General features: G+C 39.7%; 3 protein-coding genes across 11 annotated transcripts; 2 read left to right on the plus strand and 1 right to left on the minus strand.

Annotated features, from left to right (window-relative positions):
* The first annotated feature begins 377 nt into the window (after positions 1 to 377).
* Positions 378 to 1,607, plus strand: LOC108033335 (ATP synthase mitochondrial F1 complex assembly factor 2). The gene is made up of 4 exons (XM_017107621.3): positions 378 to 554; positions 652 to 959; positions 1,018 to 1,198; positions 1,254 to 1,607. The coding sequence occupies exons 1-4, from the start codon at positions 449 to 451 to the stop codon at positions 1,502 to 1,504; spliced, it is 846 nt and encodes a 281-aa protein (XP_016963110.1). The 5' UTR covers positions 378 to 448; the 3' UTR covers positions 1,505 to 1,607.
* Positions 1,608 to 2,409: 802 nt separating this feature from the next.
* Positions 2,410 to 25,690, plus strand: LOC108033725 (protein FAM102A). Of its 9 annotated transcripts, none has more exons than XR_007763535.1 (11): positions 2,410 to 2,588; positions 3,238 to 3,307; positions 16,042 to 16,492; positions 16,555 to 16,866; positions 16,921 to 17,150; positions 17,640 to 17,929; positions 17,998 to 18,080; positions 19,638 to 20,867; positions 23,822 to 24,027; positions 24,086 to 24,309; positions 25,547 to 25,690. XR_007763535.1 is itself a non-coding variant. In XM_017108271.3 (11 exons), the coding sequence occupies exons 3-11, from the start codon at positions 16,317 to 16,319 to the stop codon at positions 24,202 to 24,204; spliced, it is 3,234 nt and encodes a 1,077-aa protein (XP_016963760.1). In that variant the 5' UTR covers positions 2,410 to 2,588; positions 3,238 to 3,307; positions 16,042 to 16,316; the 3' UTR covers positions 24,205 to 25,690. The 9 variants fall into 9 exon arrangements, 8 of the variants coding, with proteins under 8 accessions (XP_016963760.1, XP_016963752.1, XP_016963755.1 ...); XM_017108271.3 differs by adding an exon at positions 22,515 to 23,102 and having other exon boundaries at positions 24,086 to 25,690; XM_017108263.3 differs by having other exon boundaries at positions 24,086 to 25,690.
* On the minus strand, positions 25,406 to 27,367 carry LOC108033727 (probable cytochrome P450 6t1). Its single transcript, XM_017108272.3, has 2 exons — positions 26,049 to 27,367; positions 25,406 to 25,991 (listed from the first exon to the last, which is right to left on the minus strand). The coding sequence occupies exons 1-2, from the start codon at positions 27,348 to 27,350 to the stop codon at positions 25,710 to 25,712; spliced, it is 1,584 nt and encodes a 527-aa protein (XP_016963761.1). The 5' UTR covers positions 27,351 to 27,367; the 3' UTR covers positions 25,406 to 25,709.
* Between the last annotated feature and the right edge of the window lie 528 nt (positions 27,368 to 27,895).

The following is a 27,895-nucleotide window of genomic DNA, read 5'->3' on the forward strand; positions in this document are numbered from 1 at the left end:
AGGATAAATCAAATTTTTAATTATCCAATAGTAGAATGTATTGTTTCGTTTCCCGGTTCTTTGAGGTGGATATTAATCATGAGGTCGAGATTTTTCTTTTTTCCCGCTATAAAAAATGTATATATATTTTTTAAATTATATTAGTTGAAATACATATTGATGCTAGGAAGACTTTTAGGTAATCTTAGAGTTATAAACTTAGTTGTATTAACTTGATACCCTGTAATAATATGTTTAAAATAAGCGCTCATGTAATTTGGCCGTTCTAAACGCGCCTTAACTTTTAGCGGCATCTTTCTTCCCGCTATAAAAATCCCAAAAAGAGCCAAAAGATCTATCGATACCCCTTTTTTTCGATTTGAAAAGGCGTCATCGATAGCTCCTTCTCCTTCGATTGCAAGGCTGTTTCAACAGCTGAAAAAGGGCCAAAAATACAAAACTTTAAAATATGAGTGGAAAGCTGCTGATAAAAGCCCTACGAGCCCTGCGCGTGGGCCACAACAGCCAGTGGCAAGTTCCGGCGGCCACAACCAGAGTCCCAGTCCGTCACTACGGTGAGTTAGGATCGAAAATACCAGTCCTACCACGCCGAACCATTTCATAACAAGCCGGCGATCGGCGCGCGGTCTTTCCTGATCTTACTCTCTGCAGCCTCTCCACCTAAGAGGTTCTACAAGAAGACTTCCGTGCTCACCAGCGATGGAGGCTACGAGGTGGTGCTGGACCACCGCAAGCTGAAGACGCCCAAGGGGTCGCCCTTCGTCGTGCGCAGCGAACCACTGGCCATTGCGGTGGCCACGGAGTTCGACGCCCAGAAGGAGCACATCGAGCGCTCGCGGATGCACCTGTCCGCCCTCTGCTTCACGGCCATCGACAATCCTAATCATCTCACCAAGCTCGACATGGTCAATTACCTGCTGAACTTTATTCCCACGGACACAGTGCTCTACCAGTACGATGTGGGTGAACCTTCTCCATTTACTCATTTAAATGTACACTCAAACGTAAATCTTGCAGGACGAGAAGGCCCTGCACGAACTGCAGTGCAACGAGTGGGATCCGGTCATTGACTGGTTTAACCAGCGCTTCGAGACCAACCTGCAGAAGACCATGAACATAACGCCGCCTCAGGTCAGCGAGGAGGATAAGATGAAGGTCGCCAAGCACTTTCAGTCCTACAGCCTGGACACACTGCATGGTAAGGCGCAGTCCAAGTCGATTGCACATCTAGCCCACTGAAAATCTCTCACTAGGTTTCACCTTTGCGGTGGACACCTTGAAGTCGATTATCCTGACCTGCGCCGTCATCGAGCAGATGCTGACCGTGGAGAAGGCCGTGGCCCTGGCTCGCTTGGAGGAGGAGTACCAGCTGAAGTTCTGGGGGCGCGTGGAGTGGGCCCACGACCTCAGCCAACAGGAGCTGCAAGCACGCCTGGCTGCTGCCGTGCTCTTCGTACACCTTAACTGTTCGGAAAACCTTGTTAAACAGAAATCGATTCTTTAAATGCACAATATTTGTTGAAACTACGAGTTAAGCTCTTTGTTATGGTGCAGTATTCATGCAGAAAAAATCTCTTCCAAAACAAAAATATATTCATTTTTTACGATTGTCCCGCTTTTGCTGCTAATTTTATTTAGTTTACCTTGATATTTTGCCATGTTAATTTAAAACCTCAATTTGATCAGCTGTTTCTTAGCTATTTAAATTGGCCCAAGATCAAAAGAGTTGATTTTTCCTTGTTAAATCTGTAGCGAAAATTTGGTCCCTACTAGTTATTTTTTTAAAACCAAATTTTTGAATGTTTTTAAAGTAGCCATTCACCAATTATAATAGACACTACCTAAAAAATTTTAAAATTAACAATATCTCTTTAAAATCTTTTTTAAATACCCTTTATAAAAAATCATCTAAAAAATATGACATTCGCATGCTACACATGGTTATAAGTGGATATTTCTAAATCTTGCGAAGTGGTGGTTTGATTTTATAGAAAAGGCGGAATTTAAAGTGGAAAACCGTCGCATGTTTTTTGCTCATTTGTAATAATATTTTTTGCAGAATTTTTAAACAGCTGTAACTAGTTGTCACATTCTCTGAAAGTAAAAATGGATTGTAAATTATTTTTCTTTACAATTTAATGTCTAAACTTATGAGTATAAGAAAAACTAGAAATATTTAGTTTATTTAGGCAACCAATTATTATTTTGATCGACGCCCAAAACTATTAATTTTTATTTCAGCGCTGCATAACTTAAAACAAAAGTCACTCGACGCAAATATTTTTAAGAAAGATTTTTATGTTGCTTTTGGCTGTTGGAAAAGGGTATTCTTATAAGAGTAGAGCTGGTATATTTTGTATTTTCAGTATTTCGCACGCGGTATTTTCGCAGCACTCCGCCGCGGTCACACTGTTTAGCTGTGGTTCGGTCGTGGGTGGCGCATCATCGCGATTCTGCTGCCAATTAAACAAGTGCAAAAATAGTATTTTCGCCAGTCGATCCGAGCACATAAAATAGTGGCCAGCGCCTGGAGTTGCAAATTTAAACGCGAACAAAGCGAAACGCTGTTGTTGTTGTGGCTGTGTCTGGTAAGCAGCGTCGTTCGAGTGCGTGCTTAGTGTTGGTTTGCGTGCCTGTGTGTGTGCAGCCTTTTCACCAGAAAAATGTAAAAAAAAAAAACAAGAAAAGTGTTTCCAAAGCAGTGAGGCATACAATTTATACAGTTGCATATTGTTTCAAACGAAAATCGCCAAATGCGAAACGCAGGGCTGAAAAACGAATCTGAATCGAGTCTCGGTGTGCGGGGGGTATTCGCCTCTCTTTTTTCTGCGTCGCACCCTCGCTCTCCTCCCGCTCTCCCTCTCCCCACTGTTCTCGACACAGTGGAAGTGGAAAAACCAGCGACTACATCAACAAAAGCGTGTGTCTCTGAAATCTCACAGTTGCATCTCGTCATATTTCTCGGTTGCCAAGCTGACTTTTAATTATTGTAAAACCCCCCGGAAGCTAGGGCACAAACAACAAATGTAGATATTTTCCAAAACACAGGCAACTGCCGCAGCAGCGACGTGCGACGCCCTTTGGGGAGCCTTGCACTGGTGTTGGTGCTGCCACCTTGTTCGATTTTTATGTGATATATCTGTTTTATCGCACACCCGAGTTCTCAATAATTTTTGCGACAAGTGTAAACCGTGTATTTTAAAATGATTTCCCCTTGTGTCTCCACCGCATAATCAGCAGCTCGACAATCCCAACGTTGACGCCCACAAAAGCAAACACTTTCTGTGCGCGGTGTTCCCACTCAGAGGTAAGTCCGATTCAGATAATTGCAATGCAAGCACTCACTAAACCCAGGAAAATCCAGAATATCTGTTACCTAGATTCTGTTTTTACCACTCCGCCTTTTCGAAGTCGACTTTACGACATTCCAAGAATTTCTCTATCGAATTTGGTTGAGAGTATTTTCGCTATCTATGAACGTTATCTACATTTTGTTATTTCCGTTTGCGGTCGAATCTTAAAGATATAAAATTTCTGTTTGGTAATTTCTGTAATTTCCGACTAACGCCGGAATTTCGCGAATTCTTAAGAACTTACATCATGAAATAAATGCGCGGTCAGTCAATGTGACGAGTTTTGCTAAAAAAAACAGTTGGCTTTTCTCCGATTTACTATAAAATAAATATATCTAGGCTTTATCCTAGACTTTGGTCATATTTATACGAAATTTGCATAATAAGCAATTTGCATAATTTGCATAATAATTTGCATAATATACAAATAAGCAGTATTTGTATAGACAGAAATAGCGGCGATTCCTTAAGAATTAACTTTTTTAAGGCGAATGTGAAGAATTCGCGGTCCCAGAAGCACTAACAAGTTTTACTTAAAAAAAAGAAAATCACTAAGAAAATTCGTGGTAAAATTCGTCTATTAACTACTAATTGAAATCCCTCAAATATTTATTTTTTAAAAATTGTAATTCACCTCGGCATTATTTGTTTGTCAATTGTGCGTGAAAGGATGTGAGTTTATTTAGTCGAATGCCACGAGTTTTTTCCCTCATTAAGAGCTGATTTTGCTTGTGTGACAAGCAAAGCTTCGAATCTGAATCTGAGTCGAGTGTGAGCTACAAACGGGCAATTCAATTTGTCCGGTGGCAGAATTTCAATTTCGCAGCCAAAACGGCTTTCGAGTGCGAAAAATGTTTGCGATAATCAAATCAAATCAAATCAGCGCCAATGAGGTTAAACAGGGGAGGGCAACCCTGAATTGCTCTTCTCGTGCACAAATGACTTCGTCTGCTCCTCTAATGAGGATGCATTCAATTAAATTCAAATTTTTCACTTGCATGTGGGCGCAGAACGAGAAATATGGGTAGTTATGCGGTCTGGGTTATCTATTTGTCGCCCACTAGAGCAGTAGGAAGTGTTTTAACCCATTTGAATAGAACTCGTTGAGGGGATATGTTGTAATGGGCATGCTATAGGGTAAGTCATTAAAATACCTTTCAATTGGAGACCTGAATCACCTCCCAGATATATTAGTTTTAGATAATATTCTCTCTGGTTTGGTAGTTCTGTAGATACAAATGTATCTTTAGGCAATGAAACTTTTTCTGTACTTTTTTGCCGCCGGAAGAGATCAATTTGTAACGTCGGCTTCAGCAATTTTGTAGCTTAATTACTTTTCACTCATGTGCTCGAATCGCAAACGAGAACCGTAGTAACATATAGAAAAGAAGCCTGTTTGCGAGAGAGTTCCAGTATTAATTCACTGTTTTTCCATCTAATGAAGGGGACTCGAGGCACTTGGAGCAACCCAATTCCCAGGGCTAGTTAGGGAGCAGGAATGGGGCGGGCAGTTAGAGAGCGATACTCGCCAAAGCTTGCCGAACCAGTCCGACAACATTTGGCGATTTGAATGTCGCAAAGAAGATGGAAAGCAAACCAAATAGTTCTTCTGGTTCCGGCGTGTATCTGAGTATCTTTTGTACCACTGCTGTGTTTATGGGAAGTCTAATTCATGCAATTATTTTATACAACCCCATCAAGGTGGTGCGCATAAATACCTCTTCAAGTATGAACTTACGCACACAACTCACGTCTTGAATTCCTATAGTTTCGCCTTCTTGATCTCGGCAATTCAAGTTCAAAGCTCTTTTTCGACAGTTGCTGAAAGAAACTGGAAAAACACGGGCGATAAACAGAGAGTGAAAAGAGAATTATAATGCTCATATACGTATTTTAGAGATACATATTTTGGCTTCAACTTGCACGAGATTTGCTTTCTTTTCTTTGTTTTCCTTTCTTTTTTGCAATTTTATATGTACATATAGGGAAACCAAGTATTTCGCTTTTTCTTGTGAAATGATAATTTAAACCAAAGTAAAGTTGGGGATGGGGGGCGCTGGGTTTTTAAATGGTTTTCGTGTGTACACTTCCCGCAGAGAGGAATTTGATTTTCAAAACAAAGGAAAAGCTTGATCGGGTGAAAGAATGCGCATAGTTCTTGAAATGCTAAAAGATGTGTGGGACCTTGAGCTTGCTTTGCTTATTTGATGGGAATATTCGATTATATCCCTTGTTGGAGCTATGAGTTCCAAGTGGTACTAGCGAATATAAGGTGTTACCTATGTGTATACGGGGTTCTAGCGTTAAAAGGCTTTATGTTAAAACGATGTACATACAAGGATTAGCTTCCTCAGCCTAAGCCCTCTTTTATGGCATCTGAATCTGTTCAACTTACCGGATTTTATTGCCCTACTGCACGCATTCCTTCCGTCCCCCCGTTAACTGCCTCCTTATCAGCAGAGCCAGACCCAGTAATCGTCGCCATCATCGTCAGGCTCATTATGAACGCCTCAACGCAACTTGCATCATCTTTGGCTAGCATGTGGAAAAAGTGTTTCCGACTTCCGGACAAATGCCACAATTTCATGCTCTTGCTTTGGCTTTGCTGGCTCTGTGGCTCAAAGGCAAAACAAGTCACTTGCCGTTTCCTTGCCACATCACAGAGGACGACAAACCAACCACCCAAACACACCACACTCGAGCGATGGCCAACCCCGACCCAAAGCCAAGCCAAACCCAAAAACAACAGCCAAACAGCAGCTTATTGATTTTCTACAACTTTGTGATGTTTAAACAGCGTTTTAGTTCAGTTTGTTTGGCTATCGTGCGCCGACCACGCGTCAAATGAGCCTTTCCACTCCGAAGTGGGTCTAACCGGATTGCCTGGGGATGATCGGGGCTGGAGGACAGCAGCGGTAGCATTCATTCATTCACCTGTGGGCGACACGCCTCGTTCGCTTCCAGGAATCGCCCGTGCCCAGGGGACGACAGGTATATCAGCTTTCGGAGCCCGACATGCAAATTAGAAGAACTGAAAACTCGAAAGCTGCTGGTGGGGGAGGTGCTCGTTCGCAGAGTGGATGGATTCGCTTTTCGGGGTTTGTTAAAATCAATTATTTGGTTTGTAGGTCAGCATTCCTTGCCGTCCTCCCCCGCTTTGTTACCTTACATTAGGTAATCCGCCTCAAAGTTTACATCATATGTGTGGTCAAACAGTCTTTGTGCCTTTCTTCCCCAAGAGGGGTTCGCTGAACTCTGCAAAGAGACGGCTACAATCAGACTGTTTACTGCTCGCTGCACTCGAGTCCTACACTAATTTGCATATTTGGCGAGGGCTGTATTTGCTTATACTATTAAAAGCCATTACCCAAAGTGCCCAGGTATTAAGCGCCCCCCATTTCGCCGAACAACCTTGGCATAAGGAACGCTTGGTATATCCCAGATCTTGGAAAATCTGGGCAACAACAAGCTTAATTGTGCATTCGTCTTACGGTTTGAGATATTTATCTGTTATATGATTACTTAAACATATATATTCAGAAGGTGTGCAAACCACCGAACCAATTTAATGACTGTTTCCATATAAATACTTGCAATGAGTCATCTCAGAGGGTCCCAGTGGATATGGCAGAGTGGGTGAGTTCCGCCAGCGACTTTTTAACAACATATATGCAGTACAAATGCAAATAGAGATAGGAAATGTCAACATATGGAAACATCGCAGGCAAACAAGATAGCTGAGCGCCGCCCGTTTGCTAATAATAAACATTCCTATAAGACCGATCAGTAAATTGATCTGTAAAAATGCTCTGCTCATTTGCGTTCTTTCTATTAATGATAAAAACAATATGATTTTGTAGATTTTTCGGTTATTGCAGTTATTTGTTTGCTTGGTATCTATCGAAATTCCATGATCCATTGTCAGATATGACTCTTACCTCTCTTCCCAACAAGCTGTTTTGTATCTCATTTAAAATTCCGAATACAATTCATTGCTTTTTTCGCTCTTTGGTGCTTTTGCACTCGCTAAAGCCGAAAACACGTTTCGGATTTATTTCGGTCTTGCTCTAATTATGCTCGAGTTTTAGGAATCCGCTGTTTTAACATAAAATATTCATTTCGACTCAAAGCACATTTGCATGTCCATGCTTCAATATTCGAAATTCGTTTGTGCATTTTTATGAGTCAAGGCCACTTAAGCTCGTTAGTTCGTATTAATTATTTGTTATGGTCTTTAATCTGCTGGGGTCTAGATTACTTGGGCTGTGTGCAATAAAATGTCGGGAATGCTTTTCACTTTATCGTTCTTTATCAGAGAAGAGGTCATGCATTCTTTCAAGGGCGTGTCGGGTATTTTTTGTACTCGGAGGTACCAAAATATCATAAATGTGAGTTTGAACTGAATTGTCAATGATATAGGGTGGGGAACGAAAGCAAATACCTCTGCTTTCGTTTGAAGCGCGCGGCTAGTCTGCTTATAATTAATATTATTTTATTGTCACTGTTTGATTTCGAGTTGTTTGCGCTGCTTGTTATTTTTGTGTCCAGACTTATCTTATCTTAACTGGAAACACAGGATCATAACGCGACTTTCTTGGAAGAGCTGACTAACTGTTTTAGGTGCAAAAAGATATCGATAATATGACCTTGCTACATGTCTAGATAGGAATAGGTAATTATATTTGCTTATTTTTGGTGTACCTATAAAGATTTATTGATTTTCTGATATTAGTCAGGGTGGAAAATTCTAAACGGAATGATGATAATCATATCATTCTTGTACTATTTTAAAATCTCCTAATCGAATGTGGGGGAACTTATCTCTTTTGACTGTTTTGGTTAATTAAGCACTTGCTACAAAGTCTACATCGTTGACTAGGGCTACTTGGCCTTCAGTGAACACCTTAATAATAAAGAAAATGAATCAAGATTTTTCCCACTCTTTCGCCGTGCAATTTCTTCGCATTTCCACATGTAACACAGTGCCGTTTTAAGTGTGAGAAAATCTGTTTGGCTTTCTGCCTCGAAACAAGTTCCGTTCGCTTCCCATTGTTATATATTTTTTCTGGCTGCTGTTTTTCTGTTTTGTTGAAGCAACTACTTAGCGAGCCCTTTCTGTTTCCTTGTGCATATGTTTTTGGAGGTTGTTCCATGTCAGTTGCCCAATGTTTATTGTACAAGCGTAAATACAGGGACGGCAAACAACACTCGCATATGCGGTGGTTTGTATCTGATTATGTTAATTTTTCCCGTTTGACAAATATTTGAACTTGAATTTTGTCAATGTTACAAATTTACGGTTGAGTGGTCGGAAGCTTAATAAATAATAATAGTGTTTTAAATATTCCTACAAATATATGCAATACATTTATAAAGCTAAGGATAAGGGGAGCACCTTTTTCTCGGTTTTCTTAGTAAAACGCAAAAACTTGCGAAATTAATAACCGGAGCACTCCTATATAAAAGCATTGTATCTTTTTTGGCTTCCCTTTACCCCACGAATCCGAACTGAACTGCGGGGAAATTCCCTGACAGCCGTTGGCCCCCAAATTCAGTAACCAATTGAAAGGGTGTCCCCATCGCACCGGGTCACCTTCCACAAAACCCACGAGTGTGTTGGGATGCTGTTGCAATTGCCGCTCGACTGCAAGTTGCGATACGTGTTGTTTTAGTTTTTTATTTTCATTTTTAACGGTCATTGTCAGTTGACAATTTAAATTGTCTATCGTGGGAACGTCGCAGTTTCCATTTGGCTAAACAAACGAGAATAAAACTAAACCCAAAAAAAGATTTATAAATTAAAACACTTCCGCATTTGGGGCTCGTCCGCTCGATTGAAGTGGATGAGTAGAGTTCTCCATAACTACTAAAAAAGCAGACGAACCACTTTTTTTTGGGGCTTGATATTTTTTTAGCCACTGAACATTGCTTCTCTTTTAGCTGGGAGTCTAAAATAAAATATAGTCTGAATTATGTAGTCTTTTGTTTAAAGGAAACTGCTTAAATGATTTAATATATTTTTAGATCTTTCTGCGAAGTAAAAACTTAACTTAAACAAATAAATATATATAAATCAAGCACTTTTAGTTTTGTTATTCGGTAAAAACTTACCATCTAAATGATATAATACATTTTTACACTTTCACGTGTTTTTAATTGCTTTTAAAGAGTTTCCATTTTTTAGAGTACTTCATTGTCTAAAATTTTCTGATACATCGGCAAATACTCAACTCTATTTAAAGTTTTTTTTTATCCACTTTTCTTTTTATTTTTTATATATTTTTTCTGCTCTTTTGGGTTTGGTTTCGGTTGAAAGACCTACAATTTTATTTGCACTAATAAACAACATTGCGCCCTGTCAATTGTCCCCAGAAATATAATTGTTTTCTTTTGTTATTTTCCATTTTGAAATTAATTATACTTTTTATTTTCTCCTCCCTCTTGTTCAGACCTTTCTGTGTCAGTTTTTCAACATCACTTTTGTTATTATTGATTGGCCTTATTAAATGCAATTGCAAATATTTGCTGACCCAGCTCTGGTCGGGGTAACTTTTTTTATTTTTCTGTGTGCAGTATGTCGTTTTATAAGACTTCAGCTTAATTTTGTGGAAATCGGACGACAATATCGTATAGCTGACTTGGCTTTTATCGCTTCGGTCTGTAAAATAAGCTTATTTTCTTGTTTTATTTTGAGAAGGTGTGCATATTAAGTTCTCAATTAAGAAATGAGAAAAGTTTGATACAGTTCCCAAAGAAATTGTTTAATACCTTTAAAGATCCTAAAGTGTTTGAGTTGTTTAAAATTTTTTTTTAATTTTATTGCTACCTTACGCTTTCTTTAACAGGTTGTGAGAAAACTAACCTGAAAAATATTGTTTTCTTTTTGGTTTGTAAATTAGTGTTATCGTTCAAGGGGCTTACATTGCGTCGTTGAATTCATATTTATACTGTCGTGTGTGTCGTGTATGTGATCAGGTGTGTTTGTAGTTTTTGTTTTGCGCTTTATCTTTGTTTTCGTCGACCATTTTCAAGTGCAAGCTAGCGATGGTTAATAAATAGAAAATGTTTGATAAAGTTCAATGTAACATCCGTAATAGGCTTTTTACCGGCCCCTGATAAGAACAGCTCCGCTTTTGTAGATAGTGGCTTATAATTAAAAGACAATAAGTCAAATTGTGTGCTTTGGCTATCTCCTTCAGATTATGTTTACTTGGGGCTCGAACAATTTTTAGATTCAATATTATGCATTCGCATATATAAAACAAGAATGCGAGTCATTTTTGGTTTCTTAACCCGTGAGATACACAATTACTCAGAACACCCACCCAGGGGTCATTATAATTAGAATATGACTTTAACCTCCAGAGTAAGTGGTATAAAAACGCTAGTAAAGTGAAATTTAAAGCCAGTACTAAGTACTCAGGTAATATTACTCTACTAATTGAAAGGGGTTGAGAGATAAAAGTGTTGGGATTAAATAAGTGTATCGCTAGAAAATCGTTTCTCCTTATAGGGCAACAAACCACAACCATTTAAAAATGTAATAAAGTATGGAATATAATTTTTTTTTTTGTATCTTTTAGAAAAAGGTATTTACCTTGTATAACTATAGGAAATTTGTACTTTTCAACAATATTTTGGATTGTCTTCTCTTATAAAAAAATGAATAATAATTGTAATGCAAAAGTTCCCTTCTCTACGTAACAGTTGCAGCTACTGCAGAATTTAGTAAACGTTGTGCCAACTTGTTACGTCATGGCCGAGCAACACACACTTGTGTGTCAAGAAAGGCGACTGTAAATCGGTTTAAGTGCCGGTTAGTCTAGCAAAGTCATCTAGACATGGGCCGAGATTAGGCATGTGTGCGGTCGCTTATTCAACTCTCAATGAAGCGCTGACCGACCAGTAGAGCCCCCTCGCCTGGAGGCTGCCTCGTGGCACAATTAGAATTTATCGTATTTGCTTTCGTTGCTGTTGTCAAGCTGCGATTTCACTCGCAGTGGTACTAATATACTGTATTTAATATAATATAAAGCCGAGGGGTCTACGTTGTTATGCACACGGAAAGGGTATATAATAAATAGTTCTCGGTAGCCTATCGGATCCGAACCTAACTAGAAACATCTAAATTAATGATTTTTTTCCTTTCTTTGTATCCCAATAACAATTGAAAGAGTGAACAATAGTAAAGAAATTAAATAAATGCCTAAATAGGTCAGAAGATACTAAGTATGTCTGGTTTAGTTACTTTGTTGTCATAAGCACATGTGTGTGTTTATTACTTTCTGTAGAAAAATTGCTTTGATCCGTGCTCTTGTCTGGATTAAAATTAACTACGGATCAGATTATAAGCAGAAATGGATTATAAAAATTGGACTAAAGAAAAATATTTCTAAAATATTTGTTGTTCTCCTGAATAAATAACTACCCTGAACACTTTTCATGGAATGCAATACAATAAAAATTAAAATTATCTTTATAAGCACGAGACAGTAGCAGATAAACTTATATTGCACATCCCTTAGCCGTCTTACTTTTACTAGTTGTTATAAAAAAACTCGTAACTTTTGAGGTTATATTTCGAAGTAAACCTTTTTACAGAATGGTGAAATCAAAAAATTAAATGCCGAGCATAACTTTTCTTTTTGATTACGTGGGTCATCTTGAAAAGTCTTTACCTCGCTTTGTTGCTTCTAATGAAATAAATCTTAATTTGGAATATTTGCCTCAAACAAGTTATAAAAAGTTGAAAGCGAAACCATAAAACGTAAACGGATCGTAATTATATTTCGATCTAATAGCTGGAATTCTGATCAGTTAAGCAAATACGTGAAGTTTTGCCGAGTCGAAAGTATTCAGTTCAATTGCGGTTGCACAAAGTAGGGGGAACGAAGTGCGGAATGGGCAGATGTGGAGATGAGAAATACGTTAAAATAAATACACATGTATTTCAAACCTTGCACGCGCTTGTTCCAATGCGAGTCATTGACTGCCAGTGCAAATGACTTCATCATCGAGGTGGCTGAAGTTAGTAAACAGATACGTGATACACATATAATAAATACACATAATATAAGTATAAAAGATATGGCCTGGGTATCTTAGAAAAGGCTGTTAAGCAGATACCACTGATGTACATCAAAATATAAGTAAATTTTAAAATGGTTTTTGTTTGCCGCACGTTATACTTCCTATAAATGCACTTGTCTTAATTCAGAGGCCTATTACACATTAACCGCAATGAACATTTCCCTCTTTTTTTGTGGCCGCAGTTGTCAATCTTGGGATCACATTGCTCATATTACAATCCACATACGTATAATAATGTATATCTCTTAAAACACTTGTGTTTTCAACACATTTGCGTGAACGGCAGCGACGAATACTGTTTTTTATAGCGACATGATTAAGAAATGTATTGTTAAAACTTGTTGTTGCTTTCTTTTTTATAATTGTAGGTATTAACAGCAAATAAACAGCATGAACCCTAGCTGCCCTCACTTTTTTTTTTGCTGTTTATAAATTGCTTCAGTTTATAGCTCAAAAGTAGGTCGTGCAAAATCCAAACTATTGGGGCATAAAATCTGTAATTTAAATAACAGAATATTTTACCACTCAGTCGATTTTCCCATCTTGAAAATCTGAAAAACTTATAAGGCTTATAAAGCGATATGAAACGAAACAAAAGAAGGTTCAACCGGGGAGCTATTTGGGTGTATGTCCAATCCTTTTGTATACACTTCACTCACGTGTGTCCGGGCTCGTTTTGAATTCATTATATCCATAGCTGTCAGTCGCTTTGGACTGAGAACAGACGAAGCATTCGAAGAAGCATCTCATAAAATTACAGACGTGTTCCGGCGTTTTTGATAGAAATTTAAAAGAAAATTAAACCAAGAAGAAAAGAGGGCAGCATTTCATTTCGCATTTTCAGTCACGTACGGCGTGGGCAGATAGGAAAAAGGAAATGTATACATAGGTATTCAAATTACGAGTTATTTGTATTGTCTTTTATGGATAGGATCAGCTCATCAAGAACACCATCCACATACAGGATACAACTGGGTATTCAAATAAAGACTAAAGATTACTAAAGATTTCTACTCCACAATGTTTTTGAAAGATTTACAGGCATATCTCAAATATCATGACATCAGCTGTGCGATTTGTTTTTGACGACAATAAAACGCCAACCAACAGTTGCTATTTAAAAAGCCAATGCTCTTGCTTACATTTATTACATTGTTGTTTACATTCATTGCTTTAGTGAACTTAAGATTAGGCTCTTACACTGAACAACTGATAAAGTTCGCTGACTGTGCACCCGTTGCCCCCGAACTCGGTGAAGGGCTGAGAGACGTTCTAGGAGTGACTTCTGTTTTATTTTGTGTTTAATTGTACACTGGACCTATTATCTGGCACCGCAGATTTGAGTTCAAATGGTTGTTGAGGTTATCATAGACGGAACTAGAACGGAAAGAGTATTTCGACTCGGTTTGGTTCCTGTTAAGTAATTCCGGGAAGTATTAGGATGTTGCTGGAAGGTTTTTAACACTTTAGACCCTACAAGGTTAATATATAAATGTGCTATAAAACCATAAATATCTTGCAAGAAATGGAGCTCACTTGAAGGTGTTAACCACAGGCAAAAAAGAACCTGCATAAATAAGGGATACTTTATTATGAATTCAAATTTTATATAGGCTCGACGGTAACGTAGATTTAGAATTAGTGGGTGCTTGATTGTTTATCGCCCACCCTTTATGTGATTCATAAAAAGTCCATTATTGAAATTACGTGTTAAGATTAAAAATAAATGTTCGGTTTTATGGAAAATCTGTTTTCATGGAAATTCCGAAAAATTAATTTAAGTGGTCTTGCCAAGTAATGGGAAATACCTGCTGTTCTCTCCGCAAAAACATAAACAATCATTTCCCATCGAGTAGATAGATACACTTTTTGGCAAAATAACGGCGAGCCACGTCATGGATTCATTCAGCGACAGCAATTGGTAACCAAGCCTTGTCGATGACGTTTCCTCGCAAACTCTACCTATATGTATATATTGGCATGCCGTCACTTGAATGTACCTATTAGATAAGTTTGGCGGGGAATAACAAACGTTCGCGGAAACTCACGCCGTATATTACACTGTGCACCATACTGAGGTTACAATTCTTAAGGTAATAGGGAGAATGAAAAACATTCATTTTCATTTATTCCTCTGAATTATCTGGCCTTTTTATAAAGTTTTATTTTCTATGTTTCAGTTTCAATGAAAAAAACTCAACTTAAAAACTAGAAATTTTTTGTGTACCTTAGTGTTTGTTATAAAATCTGTAGGTTGTTGTAGGTGCACTTATAGTAGATGCCTTCTAGTGAAGACAATAGATCTCGTTTGTGTACAAATAAACTCTGATTTCATTTGTTCAGAGATGATACCACCAATATGTTGTACGCTACAAAGGCGCACATTTAATAACAAGTCGAAGTCACATCCGGCTCCCCCGTTTCCTATCGGGAATAAGTGTGCCAAATTTTCACATTGCGTCAATGAGATCATCAGCGAGTTTCAATTGTCAGCTGTGGTTGCGTTCGTTTTTTTCTATAGATGTCAGAAAAATGGAGCTGGCATTTTATCTGTAAAAATGTTTTAATGGTTCCGAATTGTTTTGTTGATTTTGACATTTCCATGGTAAACTTTGATATCAATATCAGCGATATGCGATAAGTTTTATTTAGTACAATGGGTTTAAAGGGTGTCATGCGGTATAATCTTTATTTATTGATAATACCTACAAAACCGACAATTGTCATGATTGTTTCATTGGGAAGGACTCGGAAATCGCACACTGCGAAGTTAGGATCTGCCAATCTTCACGTACTTCTACACCACCTAGAAGACAGTGTTGGCACCTTGCAAACGAGGAACGACCAATATTTAAATCGGAAGAAATATTTCTAGTTGTAAGGGAATAAGAGATTCCACATACCGTCTCGTTTTCTCTGGCTCAATAAAGCCTTTGTTTACACCGTGCTTTTTACCGAACGACGCCAGCTGTTTGTCTTTATACTGCTATTGTTCTGCACATATGTATAGGGAATGGGGTTTTCCGTTTTTTTCTAGGTGTACCCTGTGCAGTGTATAAAAATATATTCAATTTGAACCTGCCAACTTATGTGACGCGGGCGGTTGAGAAACTAGTTGAAATAAGAACTATTATTTTGCATCTTGCTAATTTATTGCACTCCCTACTATACTATATGATTCTTTTTGGTCGCTGCGTCATCGTTAATAAATAGACACCTTGTTCGCTAAATATTTCTGCCTGTGTGTTTGTGGATGATGCAAGGTAAAGGTCAATTGAAATTAAAATAGTTGTTGTAGCCATGATCAATTTTTTTATTTTCCCAATTCTGAACACTCAAGATGGTTTAGAGGTAAACTAAGTATGTTTGTTGTTCCTACTTTTCATGATTGTATTCACAATCACGATCTTTCTTTGTATGATCAGAAATGTCTCCTAACAGCTCAAAAACACCTTAGTAAAATTGAACAACATTTTACAAAAAATGCTTGTGAGTTTCTATTCAAAATGAACTATGAGCGGCAATATTTTTTCATTTGTACCTAACACATTCTCCATTCTATAACACCTGGATTGTCTTCCGCTTATTTTACTTGCAGCTCGGATCCTTGAATACCGCCGGATAACCACTTTCTCCTGCCTTCGGCGCACAGCTAACGATTAAAATGGCAGTGAAGTAAACAGTCCGAGGAAACATCACAATATAACGGGAGTCGGAGCAAACAAAGCTTAAGGATACGGTGACAATTTCCAGAAACGTAGGTGGCCCATCTATTCAGGGTCCAAGCTGAGGCGGTGCTAAACAACCGCTGCGGACTTTCCTTCAATTTCGCGGTAGGACGGCGAAAGAACTCAGATCGTTGGACGGAAATTAATGACACTTCTTGGGCCTAGCGCCCCTGGCATGGCCTTTATGATGAAGAAGAAGAAGTACAAGTTCAATGTCGAAGTGCAGCTGCAGGATTTAGTCGAGGTGGCCCTGGTCAACGAGGTCCTGTTTGCGAAGATACGGTTGCTCGATGGAGGATCCTTTCAGGAGTACAGTAGTCGGTAAGATCGCATTAAGTTCTAAACCCTTTGCACAAAAACTAACTACACATTTGGTCTTTTAGAGAGGATGTGCGCAACCATCGAGTGGAATGGAACCGCAGCTTTGAGTTTCCCTGCAAGATGAGTGCGAACGCCTCCACAGGCGTTTTGGATCCCTGCCACCTGCGTATTTCGATACGCAAAGAGATGAAGGGCGGGCGCAGCTACTACAAGCTGGGCTTCATCGACCTCAATCTTGCCGAGTTCGCCGGCGCCGGCCTCACCTCCCGTCGATTCCTCCTCGAGGGCTACGACTCGAGGCATCGCCTGGACAACTCCATGCTGCGGGTGAGCATCAAGATGCACATGGTCAGCGGTGATATTCTCTTTAAGGCGTAAGTAGATCAATGAAACACTGAATGCAACTTACTGATAAATGCCTTTAACAGACCCACGCCCAACCTGAAGAGCAAGCAGAGCAAGCCCTCGATGGATGATCTGTCCAATGCGGCCACAGGAGTTGGCCTGCAAACTCCGACGGCCACCGCGATGCCCAGCATTGGCAGCGGGAGCGGAGGTTCGGCCATACCCTTGGGCGGCAGTGGGGCCACCTTGGGTGGGGTTCCCAGCAGTCAGTCGTTGCCCGGCACTCGGCCCGTATCCACCACAAAGGAGGAGGGTGAGTAGCTGAACTAGGAATAGTAATGTGCTTACTGAAGTCGAATGCTTAATTGAACAAGGGGTTTTAACAAAAAGATGATAAGGAAACTTGCTTATAAGTAGAATTTTATATTCGAATTATGTAGAATTTTATACTTAATAACATAAAGATATAATTATAACAAAAAAGGGGAAATAGCTCTGTTCGGTCGCCACATAAGCTGTATGAAACAGTGGTTGGCACACGCATTGATAAGCTGTCCCGCGAAAATGACTCACGCCTGTGCGTGACAACCGCTACTGTAAAGTTTTCGGTCTAAGAACGCCTCATACACAACGAAATTATAAAGTATTTTATAACTGAAATATATTTTTATATAGACAAAAAAAAAAAACAAATATGAAATAAATGACCCCTTAATTGATTAGTAATAAGTTAAAATATCTTTTTCTCGATTTAATATTTTACTATAACTACAAACTAATGACAAACATAATTATTTTTCAGCAATACTGGCAGACATCGATAACCAGGCTTTGATAGCGGCGATTGTGACGGACTCCGGGCTGTCGGAGTCCTCGGAATCGGGAGTAACGCTGACCACGGATAATGTTCAGCTACATGCCGCAGCCTCGGCTGCTAATGCCATTACTCCTGTGAGCCAGCCGCTGCCGGGGCTGGGAATCATTGGCAGCAATAACTACGGAACCACAGGAGCTGTCGTCGCTTTTTCTGGAGGCGGCAACGCCACCCTCATAGAAATGGGTCATTCAAGAAATTCCAGTAATACTAGTCAAGTGAGTACCCCGGTGTGAAGTACCTGAAGTGAAAAATACCTAAACGCCCTTTTCTTCTTTCAAATCAGATGTCAAAAGGTTCGGGTTATAGTAGTTTTTCGCACAGTCAACATTCAAGGCAAAGTTCCGAGGGTGATTCGGGACATGCTAGGTAAGTCGACCACACAGATTTGTGTAGTTTTTATATTCTGTAAAAAGTTTTGACTTCTTTTCCTGTAATATTGATTTTGACATATTTTGCCAAGATTCGTGTAAGCGAGTTTTACATTCTTTAAATAACAAGTGGCTATACTACAATGCTCAAACATCTATATGCGTTTTATATGCTAAAGCCGTGCCAAAACATAATTAAACTGTGTCTAAACTCCTAACACAAGAACACTAAACACGTATTAATATCCTTCGCGACCAGTATGTTCTAACTTGAACAATGTAATCACTGCTTGTCTATACTAATTGAATATTTGACCAACAACTTTTAACACCAAATACTCACACATTCTCAATAAAAACTCTTTAAGTTAGAAATGATACAACATTAGTTACTACGCTTATTTTATTTTTATTTATGATATATTCTTGAACTATTTTATTTTGCATTTATGTATTTGTAATTAATTGATGTTTTTATTTTACGTCCAAAACAAACAAAGTTTTAACCTGTATTACGGTCGATTTATTATCTTTAGATAAAAGGCAGTTATAAGAACTTTAGTTTAAGCATATGAATATATTATTTTCCCTTGAGGGGATGGTTGTGAATATATATTTCAAGCAGAAAATATTGCAAAATCGGGGACAATTCTTGATCTAATAAATGTCAAGATAAACTAAGAGAATTTAGCCAAGTAGTAAGAAAGTTCGATTTGTTTAGTTGTTCAATGCCAATTATTAGTTCACATTCAATGCACTTGCTGGTTAGATACTAAAAAATATTGGCTAAGTTTAAGGTCGTTCGACGGCGAGTGCAAGATCGCGGTCACTTATTATCCCATGTTCCCATGAACAGATTGGCTATATGCATGTTGGCTGCAATTCAAATATGCATGCTGGCAGGGATTACAGGGGGCACACTTCTGTGGGCGGCGGAGGGACACTATTATAAATGGCTGGGACCGTTTGCTTAAAAATGAATCCGATGACTTCATCAACAAACTGGCGTCATGAGGCGTGCGCAGTGGTCTTGCGCCCTTGCCGCCTCTGTTGGAAGTTTCGTTTTTTAAGGTCAATTCTGGCTTTGACTCTTGGCCTTTTTACGATTGTGTAAAAGCTTGCATGAACGGAGCTCAGGAAAGTAATTGCTTGTGTCTAGGTCATTTGAATTCCTAAAAACTAAAATATAACAAGTTATTATATATAAGTAGCAAATTTTCACATGTATGGGTTCTGGTTGAGGTCACATAAGTACTAAAACTTAATGTCTTGCTTTTTCAGATGGTTATTTCATATGGTCTTACGGTAGCTTTTATATTTTATGTTAGTTTAATTCTCTCACACATTCTATGTTTACGTATTACTAATTTATTGCTAAAACTTTAAAATTATTTTTGTTTTCTTTCTTTCTTAAACTAAAATTATGTTTTGTATGTAACAAACGGGGTATATGGCCAACTAACCAACTGCCAAACAAATTCTCCAATAACACCAATTAAAATCAATTTCAATAAACGACTGGCCTGCGTACCGAATGTATACCAACAAACTACAGTCGTTTTAGAAAATCCGTTTCTCTACTTAATAGACTCAATCAGAGAGCAATTAATGCCATGAAATTGAACATACCACACGGTCGACATCAGCACGGGTCACAAAAGGGTCAAGAGCAGCAGCAACCCCACGGTGGTGTGCCAGTGGTGCCCAAAACCCACCATGTTCACACGCACCTCAGTCTCAGCACCACAGTGGAGTATGTGAGCGAGGAGCAGCTCTACCAGACGCCCAACGCCACCATGAGCACCTCGGGCACCCTCGCTTTCGAAGAGTTCCGCACCCCGATGACAGAGATTGGAGCTCCTCTGTTCCACCCGCTGGCGGCCACTCCCAGCTCCACCTACCGCAGTGCAGGATCTCCGTCCCATGCCACCCAGTACTACGACAGTGGGGAGGCGAGCGACACGGATGAGTATCTGAACGAGGATTCGGCGGACAATGACTCGGGCCTGGAGGAGAACTTCCATACGCCGCGGGTGGCGAAGATCAAGTCGATGGAGAATCTCTCCATCCTGGAGATGGAATTTCACAAGGCATCCATGGAGCTGGACCGCAACTCGCCGCGCCGCCTAAAGCAACTGGCAGAACATGCGCAGATACCCAAGATGAAGTCTCTAAACAATCTGTGTTTCGACGAGTACGCGGAGCAAGCGGTTCGCGAGGAGTTCCAGCGGATGCACGAGCAGTCGCTGGAGGAGCGGATGCGCTTTCAGCAGCAACACCACCAGTTGCGCAAGAACTCCACCACATCGAATGGGTCGGCGGCGAAGTTGTATGTTAAGCACCTGAGCAGCCACCAGCAGAACCACCATCACATCAAGGTGGGCAACGCCAAGTTCATTGGCCAGGAGGACAGTCCGCAGTCGGCCCATTATCCCATCCAGAAGATGCGTTCGATGGGCACCATACCGGACATTGTGAGCGATCGCATAGAGCCGGACCCGTTTCTCACGCCAACTACCGAACGCAAGCCGAATTTCCCGCGCCTCGTCCAGTCGGCGGAGAAGCCGGTGCTGGGCACCAGCTATGTAAATCGACTGCTCACCTACGACGTGGTGGACTCGCCGGCCGAGTCGTTCACCAATTCGGTGTCTTTCATGTCACGTACGCCCTTCCAGCGACCCTATCGACGCAATTTGCAGCATGGCAACTCCTCGACGCCCCTGGCCACTCAGGAATCCTTCGTCGTACGGCCACATTCCACGAATGCTGCCTACGAGCTAATGAGGTGCGTCGCGTTATAATTACCAACCAAGTCAAACAAAAAAATACTCTGACGAGTCCCATAATCAACTCGATATTTAGAACTAGAAAGCGGAGGGTTACTCGTTACTCGTTGAAGCGTTCTCGTTACTGTTACACTGTGTTCCTAAATGTTAATAGCTTAAGACTCCGCTTTGGCGACCTAGTCTTAGAGTTAGTCCTGGTCCTTGGTATTGGTCCACTACCCCACACTGCCGTTATGGTTTCCATTTAACCTTTTCACCGGGCTTTCGTTACTCGTTTGTTTGCTCTTTGTTTTGTTTTGTTTCTGTTCCAGTTCGTACTAATCATTTGTGGTTTTTTATTGAGTACTTTTGGTTACCGTACCCTTAAAGATATATGTAAGCTGGTTATAAAGGTTGGTTCGTAATCGCATAATGATTGTACAGTATTTATATGAAGCAAGCTTTTACGACTGCCTTTTCACTTACCCACATTATATTAATTATCTAATCAACAACCCTAATCCCTAATAGGTGTAGATTAATAATTGTATAAAAACGGCCACTCATAGTACAAAGATCGGGGGTAATTTGGGTATATAAATACTTATTTTTTAATCAAAGCGGATAGAACAATTATAGAATAATTGACAAGGGAAAAAAATGTATTAATTGGATAAAAGAAGGCAGACTAGAGTCTACCAATTTTAATATAAACATAAGGTATAGACAGACAGGGCTTGAAAACATTGCGCTAGGGTTTCTCAAACTTCGTATGGGTCGGACAACGAGTAGAACAAACGAATAGTTAGACACACAAGGTTGGAACGCCTTTAATTGGTGGCTTACTTGAAATTAAATTTTTAATAGACTTGAAAAAATTTTACAAAATAACGATAGGAGTTATTTGAGGCTACGCTCCGACTTCTTAAAATAACTCATTTAAAAAAATTATTTGTGATATTTAAAATGAATTCGTTGATTTTGGCCGCGTTCTCCAGATCATATTGATCACTGATGGAATTTTTGTTATTCTCTTAAATTGTGTTTACAAATAGTATGTGCAATGACGTAATTGTGGTTATGAACGCGATCGGTTGTTTATAAATTTTTATGATAAAAGGGCAATTATTTAAAAAACTCGAATTGTAGTTCTCCCGCTTCTTACAAAAGAAAGTCATCTTTCTTATTTTTAAATGCCATTATATGTACAAGTATGCTTTAAAAAAGCTTAGTTCTGCTATATTTTTGTGTATCCTGTTTAATTGTATACAATTGTTTCTCTTTTGTTTTTAAAATTTGTATAACATAGAAGTCTTTCTCCCACTAATTCCATAAAAATTAAAAAGGGCTTTAGTTGAAAGAGATTTCTGTGTCATTACAGTATGACTTCTTTCTCCAGCCTCAAAAATATTTATTCCCACACTACACATACATGATTCTCTCGATTACCAAACTCAAACGCTCTTTTCATATATAAATCGCATAAAAAAACCATTCGCTTCTTTAAAAAGAATAGAAACATAGAAAAATTCCAAATTGATTGGCTTTTTATTTTATTTGTGTTGAAATATTTTGAAAGTTTTTATTTATTATCCGTGTCTATATAATACGTTTGTGATGTTCTGTGTCTAAAACCAATATTCGCATTTAACGACGCGTTCATTCAGAAGCTTTAGTGGAGTCCCACGTCGACTCTTCGACGGCAATGGGAGCACCAACAGCAGCAACATGGGTGCAGTCAGCAGCAGCAGCACCAGGCAGCAGCAGCAGGCGGGAGCCACCAATTGTTACATTGTCGGATCCAGTTCATCGCCCTGCGGAACTCTGGCCAGTATACACTCGAACCACTCGGCCTCCTCCTCGAATGGCAGCAACAGCAGCAGCAGCGGAGCGGTGATTACCTTCCAGTGTAACTCAGGATGTGGCCAGGACACGGTAGACGCCCCCACTGCTTCCACACCGCAGCAAACGCAGCCACAGCAGCTACAGACAGTGGGATCGCCAAATGGCCATGGCAGCAGTCCCCGGCTGGGCAATGTCATGTCCGGAGATGCCCTCAGCTCGATGGCCGCCAGTCCGACGGACGCCTGCAGCATACGCTCCAACCCTTCGGCCGCCTCGCTGCTTCTGTCCACGTCGGCGGCTGCCGCAGAGGCTTCCGCCCTGGCCTCGGCCACCACGGTGTCCATTACGGGAGCCACTCTCTCGCCGCTGGCCACCACCCAAATCATTCGCCGCCCTAGCATCACCATGATGTGGGTTGAATTGAAGTTCATACTTTGGTTTCTAATTTGTACTTACTGTCTTGCGTAATTTTTTGTTTTAAGTTGTAATGAAAAATTATTTTAAAATGTCTAGAAACCAGCACAGTTCTCTCTGCTCAAATCGTATCGAATTTATATCATTTTAATTTGAAATTAATTCCGCAAAAAGGAGAGTAACCAGCCAGCCCTATCTATAAGTCGTTATATTCGTTTATTATATCCGAAAAATTATGTTTTTATTTTTAAATTTCTATATTTGTGTGTTTTATTTAATTTATTGACATATACTACCAATTTGTTTGTAAATGAACTCAAATTAATTTTGATTAATTAATTTGAATATTAAGAATCTGGACAATTTATGTTTATACAATTTGTTTAATGATACCAATTTAGAAAAATCGTTTAATTTCTAGTTTCATAATTATATATTTTTTTAAACCGTATATCACCATTCTCATACCCCATAAATAAAAAAGCACAGTGTTTGGGTGGCATGGTACCCGAAAGTACCCCAACTTTTTGTATTGTTCTGCCTCGTTATTGCCTGTGTTTCTGTTGTCTTGTTTCTCTTGCAATTGCTAAGCGCGCCAAAAAGTTGTATTCATATTACTGCACTTATACATCATATATTGTTAAGAATTCAAATGAGCACTTGTGTTTTAAGATTGTTAACAACCAAGCCTAATTTGCCAATTTCTTTCCTTCAGGAATCCCAGTTCCGGTTCGTTAGTTATAAGTGAAACAGGATCTCTAGATCGGACGAAAAGCAGCGGTGAGAAGCGCAAAAAGGGGGCGCTCGATGACGGCCCACGCGTTTCCGACAGGGTGGAGGAGACGCGGGTCAATCCGGACTCGTTAATTGATGAGATTTTGAAGGACACCAAGCTGGATCAGCTGGAGGAGTCCGCAGAAAGTAAGCAACCTTACAAAAATGGCTAGGCCATATCTATTAATGCATTTCTCTTCCCTAGCCTCTGGTCTTCAGCTGTACATCGCTCGTGACGGAACCGCCTCCCTGGGTGGACACGAGGTCAAGTCAAGCGTCCGAGCGGGTGCCCTAAAGCAGGTGGTCATGCAGGATAGGAGATAGTAGTGTCCGGGACTCACAACTGTTTTTTAAAGTGAATTAGAAGACTTACTGATCGAGTAAAAAAACAGAAACAGAAAGAGTATCGAACTAATCGAAATAGTTTAGGTAATGCAAACACTGTTTACTTGCAAACTAAAGTGAGAATACAAATACGCTATATATGAGTATATAAATGTATGTCATGTCGAAACTACACTACTATGAATGTAATTAACTAGCTATACTTATATACGATCATTAACAAATATGCATGTATTTGATAGATATGTTAAAGGGTAACAGTCGGACAATATTGCCGCCAACTCGTTCTTCATTAACATGTCTATGTGTTTTGGCAAGTGTTGTGGATCAGGTAAACAACCGCTAAGAATTAGGAAAACCAAAAATGAACTTCGTATAATGCACTTACACACATATGCATAAAAAGTAAATCACAAGAATAATCTAGATGAGAAAAGTTTATATTCTAATTTCTAAAATTATGATTTCCATTTCGCTTCCATCAATATGTCCAGCCTCAGGCGATAAAATATATATTCAGAAAAGTAATCGAAACAAAATGCAAATTTTCTACACAACCCGCGTTACAACGGGTTCTGCTACCCATGGTGTTATATGCCATAACAAGTGCAGAGCTTCAAAATTGTAATCCCGCATTGTAATAGTCATCGGGATATAGCGCATCAATCAAAAAACTAAATAAGTTAATAATCAGCTATAATAGTTTTACATTTACAATTCAGCCTGTAATTTGCATTTTGCTTTTGATAACATGCCTACACCTACTTTTATTGCTATTCACAAAGAACTTTATTTTATTAACTTCATACATACATCGTTGTACATTGCTAACTGGTATTCTTAGCTCGTAGATATTATTTTATACTTCCGAAAACAGATAACGCAAATTGTGAAAATACTGCACTAATCGTTTCAGCGTTTTGATGTAACGAATATCTTCTTTCGCTTATTATTTTGTGTATTCAACACTTCAAATTAACATAAAAAAGTGAACATAGTTATTAGCTATAGCTTATGTTAATAATGTCTGTGTAAAATTGCTTTAGTTATTTTTCGATAATTTGTAAAAAGAGGAGAACTCGAAAACCTCCATATTAGTTTTATAAATTGTACATGCAGAAAACAAAAATAAAAACACGATCCATGGTTGATAATTGTCGAATAATTCGAGTTGGGCAAATGTTGTGAGCAAACAGATTTATTTTCAAAACCAATTTAAATATTAAAAAAGGAACCTAAAAAATTCCTTAGTTTCTTTTTTCTAAATATATGCCATTGTTTTTTTACATTAAAATCTCACAAAAACCAATAAACCTTTTAGGATCGAAATAAAGCAAGAATTGGCCAACTCAACTGACAAATTTGTGAAGATTTTCGTGCTGAAGCTAAGAAAGTTTTAGATACAAAACAGAAAAAAGATGTGTGCAAAATTCAATTACCAATAAACAACGTTACTACAGTTTAATATGTGCAGATCACTTAATTCAGAGGGGATCCTTGACAAAACGAAGGTAGGCTCCGTTATGGGCAGTAAGAACAAAGGCTTTGGGATCGAATCTCATTTCCGGCAAGGTCCTCTCACAGAGCTCCACCCGAAAGTTTTTAAGAATGTGCAGCAGTCCAACCTTTATCTCCAACTGACCCAGCAGCGTCCCAATGCATCCCCTTGGACCGGCTCCAAATGGTAAATATGTCATCGGATGGTGCTGTTGGCGTTGCTCGGCTGAAAATCGTTCTGGATCGAAGACTTCGGGGCTTGGCCAGTACTGAAACCATTGCAATTATAGATTATTGTTATTTATTTAGATTATCTGCTATCAAACCTGGGCATCTCGATGGAGCCCCAAAACTGATATGTAGACTGGCGTGCCTGCATGCAATTTGAAGGGCGATGCACCGTTCCACAATGAGAGATCATAGCCATCGCGGGAATTGCAGCATCGGTCCAAGAAAGCTGTAGGTGGGTAAAGTCTCAAGACTTCATCCACGACCTGTCGCAGGTACTCCAACCCACAGACAGACTCGCAGCTCAGTTGCGGGCCTTGGCTAGAATGGAGAGCGTTGCCAATCTCCGTCCTCAATCTGCGCTGAATCGTTGGATTTTTGGCCAGCTCATACAGTGCAAAGGTTATGGTGGACGACGAGGTATCAAAGCCTGCCAAGAGCAGAAAAGAGGCCTGGGCCACGAAAAAATCCGGGCGATGGATTATGCTTTCCGCCGGCTCTGTACGCCTTAACTGCAGAAATATGTCGATCAAATCGTGGCGCTTTTCTCCACTTTCTTCGCGTTGTGCCAGAACGTAGTCCATGGACTTGCGCATAAAACGCTCATACTCTTCGGAGTAAAGGTGAGTGCGAACGCGGCGCGATAATCGTGGGAAAAAGAACATTGTGAAGAGATGCAACAGCCGCTTCGGCCTGGGATCGTTTACCTCAACGCACATGCGACGGAACTCTGCCTCTGGATTTTGCAAACTATGTGCCTCTATGCCGAAAGCCAACGATGCAATGATGTCTGTAGTGAAAAGAGCACATAACTGCTTGACCTCCAGCTCCATACTATCTCTCCCCCCTAGCTTTTCCTCCATATGCTCCTCTAGTTTCTGTCCAATGTTCTCCAAGAGGCCGTACATCTGACGCACCTTTCCAACAGCGAAGAATGGTGCAAAGATTTTATGCGTCTCGCGCCAAAATTCATACTTGGAAAAGAATAGATTCTGGGACCCCATTGTGTCGCATTCGGGGTCTGTGGTCTCAAAGCGGCTCGAGAACTGGGAGAAGTCTTCGACCATTATACGCTTGATCAGAGCCGGATCTCGGAGGAGGAGAGCATGGTTGTGCAGCACATGGATTCCCACGAAGGCGCGGTCGGCCGCTTCCTTACTCTCGTACAACTCGCGGAACTGATCGCCAAAGCAGCAGGCGCCTCGCAAGAGGTTCCACACGTTACCCACAAATGGAGTGGCCGGTATGAAGGGTACGCCCAAACGGGCCCAATGCCCGAAATGGTGACGTTGCCACAGCCAAACGATGAGAAATGCAATTAGCAATCCACCGCTGGCGACCACGGGCAGCACAACAAGGACTCCAAAAGCCAGAAGAATACAAAATATAATAATAAACATGATTACGTGAAGACTGTCTGATCACAACTGCTTCGGGTTTTACAGAGGTACTATATACACGGGCTCAATTGATTGCACATCGTTATCTACCCGACACATATACAAATGGAAACCAAGTGATACGCTCGCATTCTCACTCTCTTAGAACACACGACCAGAATTTCTCACATGTTTTAAAGAGTACACAAATTACGTTACTACTACATCAGAGACTTTCGGATTAAACAAAATATATTTGTGTAAATGTTAATCTTAAGATCGAATTCCAGACACAAGATTTGTCTATTTACACTCGTTCTCTCCGAAAAAAAACTGGAAGTGTAAGGGTTTTGCCAGTCTTTTATTTATAAATACAAAACTATAAGCTCTCCAAACTTTTGTTTACCCAGAATATGTTTTCTCTTTGTTTCACCGTTTCTCGAAGACTAAAAAGGAATGTGTAATTGAAAGTATATATGTTGTATTCGAACAAATTGGCAAGAATAAATCAAACAATTATATTTGGAAACAATTAAAGTGAAAAATATGGGTCTTTCCTGAAAGCA

Source organism: Drosophila biarmipes, chromosome 2L (genome assembly GCF_025231255.1).
Source record: "Drosophila biarmipes strain raj3 chromosome 2L, RU_DBia_V1.1, whole genome shotgun sequence".
Taxonomy (NCBI): Eukaryota; Metazoa; Arthropoda; class Insecta; order Diptera; family Drosophilidae; genus Drosophila; species Drosophila biarmipes.

What these genes read in the sequence shown, in the direction of transcription:
- LOC108033335 (XM_017107621.3), top strand. Translation starts at nt 449, where the DNA reads ATGAGTGGAAAGCTGCTGATAAAAGCCCTACGAGCCCTGCGCGTGGGC. An exon ending in AGTCCCAGTCCGTCACTACG is followed by an intron (nt 555 to 651) that starts GTGAGTTAGGAT and finishes TACTCTCTGCAG; the next exon opens with CCTCTCCACCTAAGAGGTTC. An exon ending in CAGCCTGGACACACTGCATG is followed by an intron (nt 1,199 to 1,253) that starts GTAAGGCGCAGT and finishes ATCTCTCACTAG; the next exon opens with GTTTCACCTTTGCGGTGGAC.
- LOC108033725 (XM_017108271.3), top strand. Translation starts at nt 16,317, where the DNA reads ATGACACTTCTTGGGCCTAGCGCCCCTGGCATGGCCTTTATGATGAAG. An exon ending in TTTCAGGAGTACAGTAGTCG is followed by an intron (nt 16,493 to 16,554) that starts GTAAGATCGCAT and finishes TTGGTCTTTTAG; the next exon opens with AGAGGATGTGCGCAACCATC. An exon ending in ATTCCAGTAATACTAGTCAA is followed by an intron (nt 17,930 to 17,997) that starts GTGAGTACCCCG and finishes CTTTCAAATCAG; the next exon opens with ATGTCAAAAGGTTCGGGTTA.
- LOC108033727 (XM_017108272.3), bottom strand. Translation starts at nt 27,350, where the DNA reads ATGTTTATTATTATATTTTGTATTCTTCTGGCTTTTGGAGTCCTTGTT. An exon ending in GGCTCCATCGAGATGCCCAG is followed by an intron (nt 25,992 to 26,048) that starts GTTTGATAGCAG and finishes CAATGGTTTCAG; the next exon opens with TACTGGCCAAGCCCCGAAGT.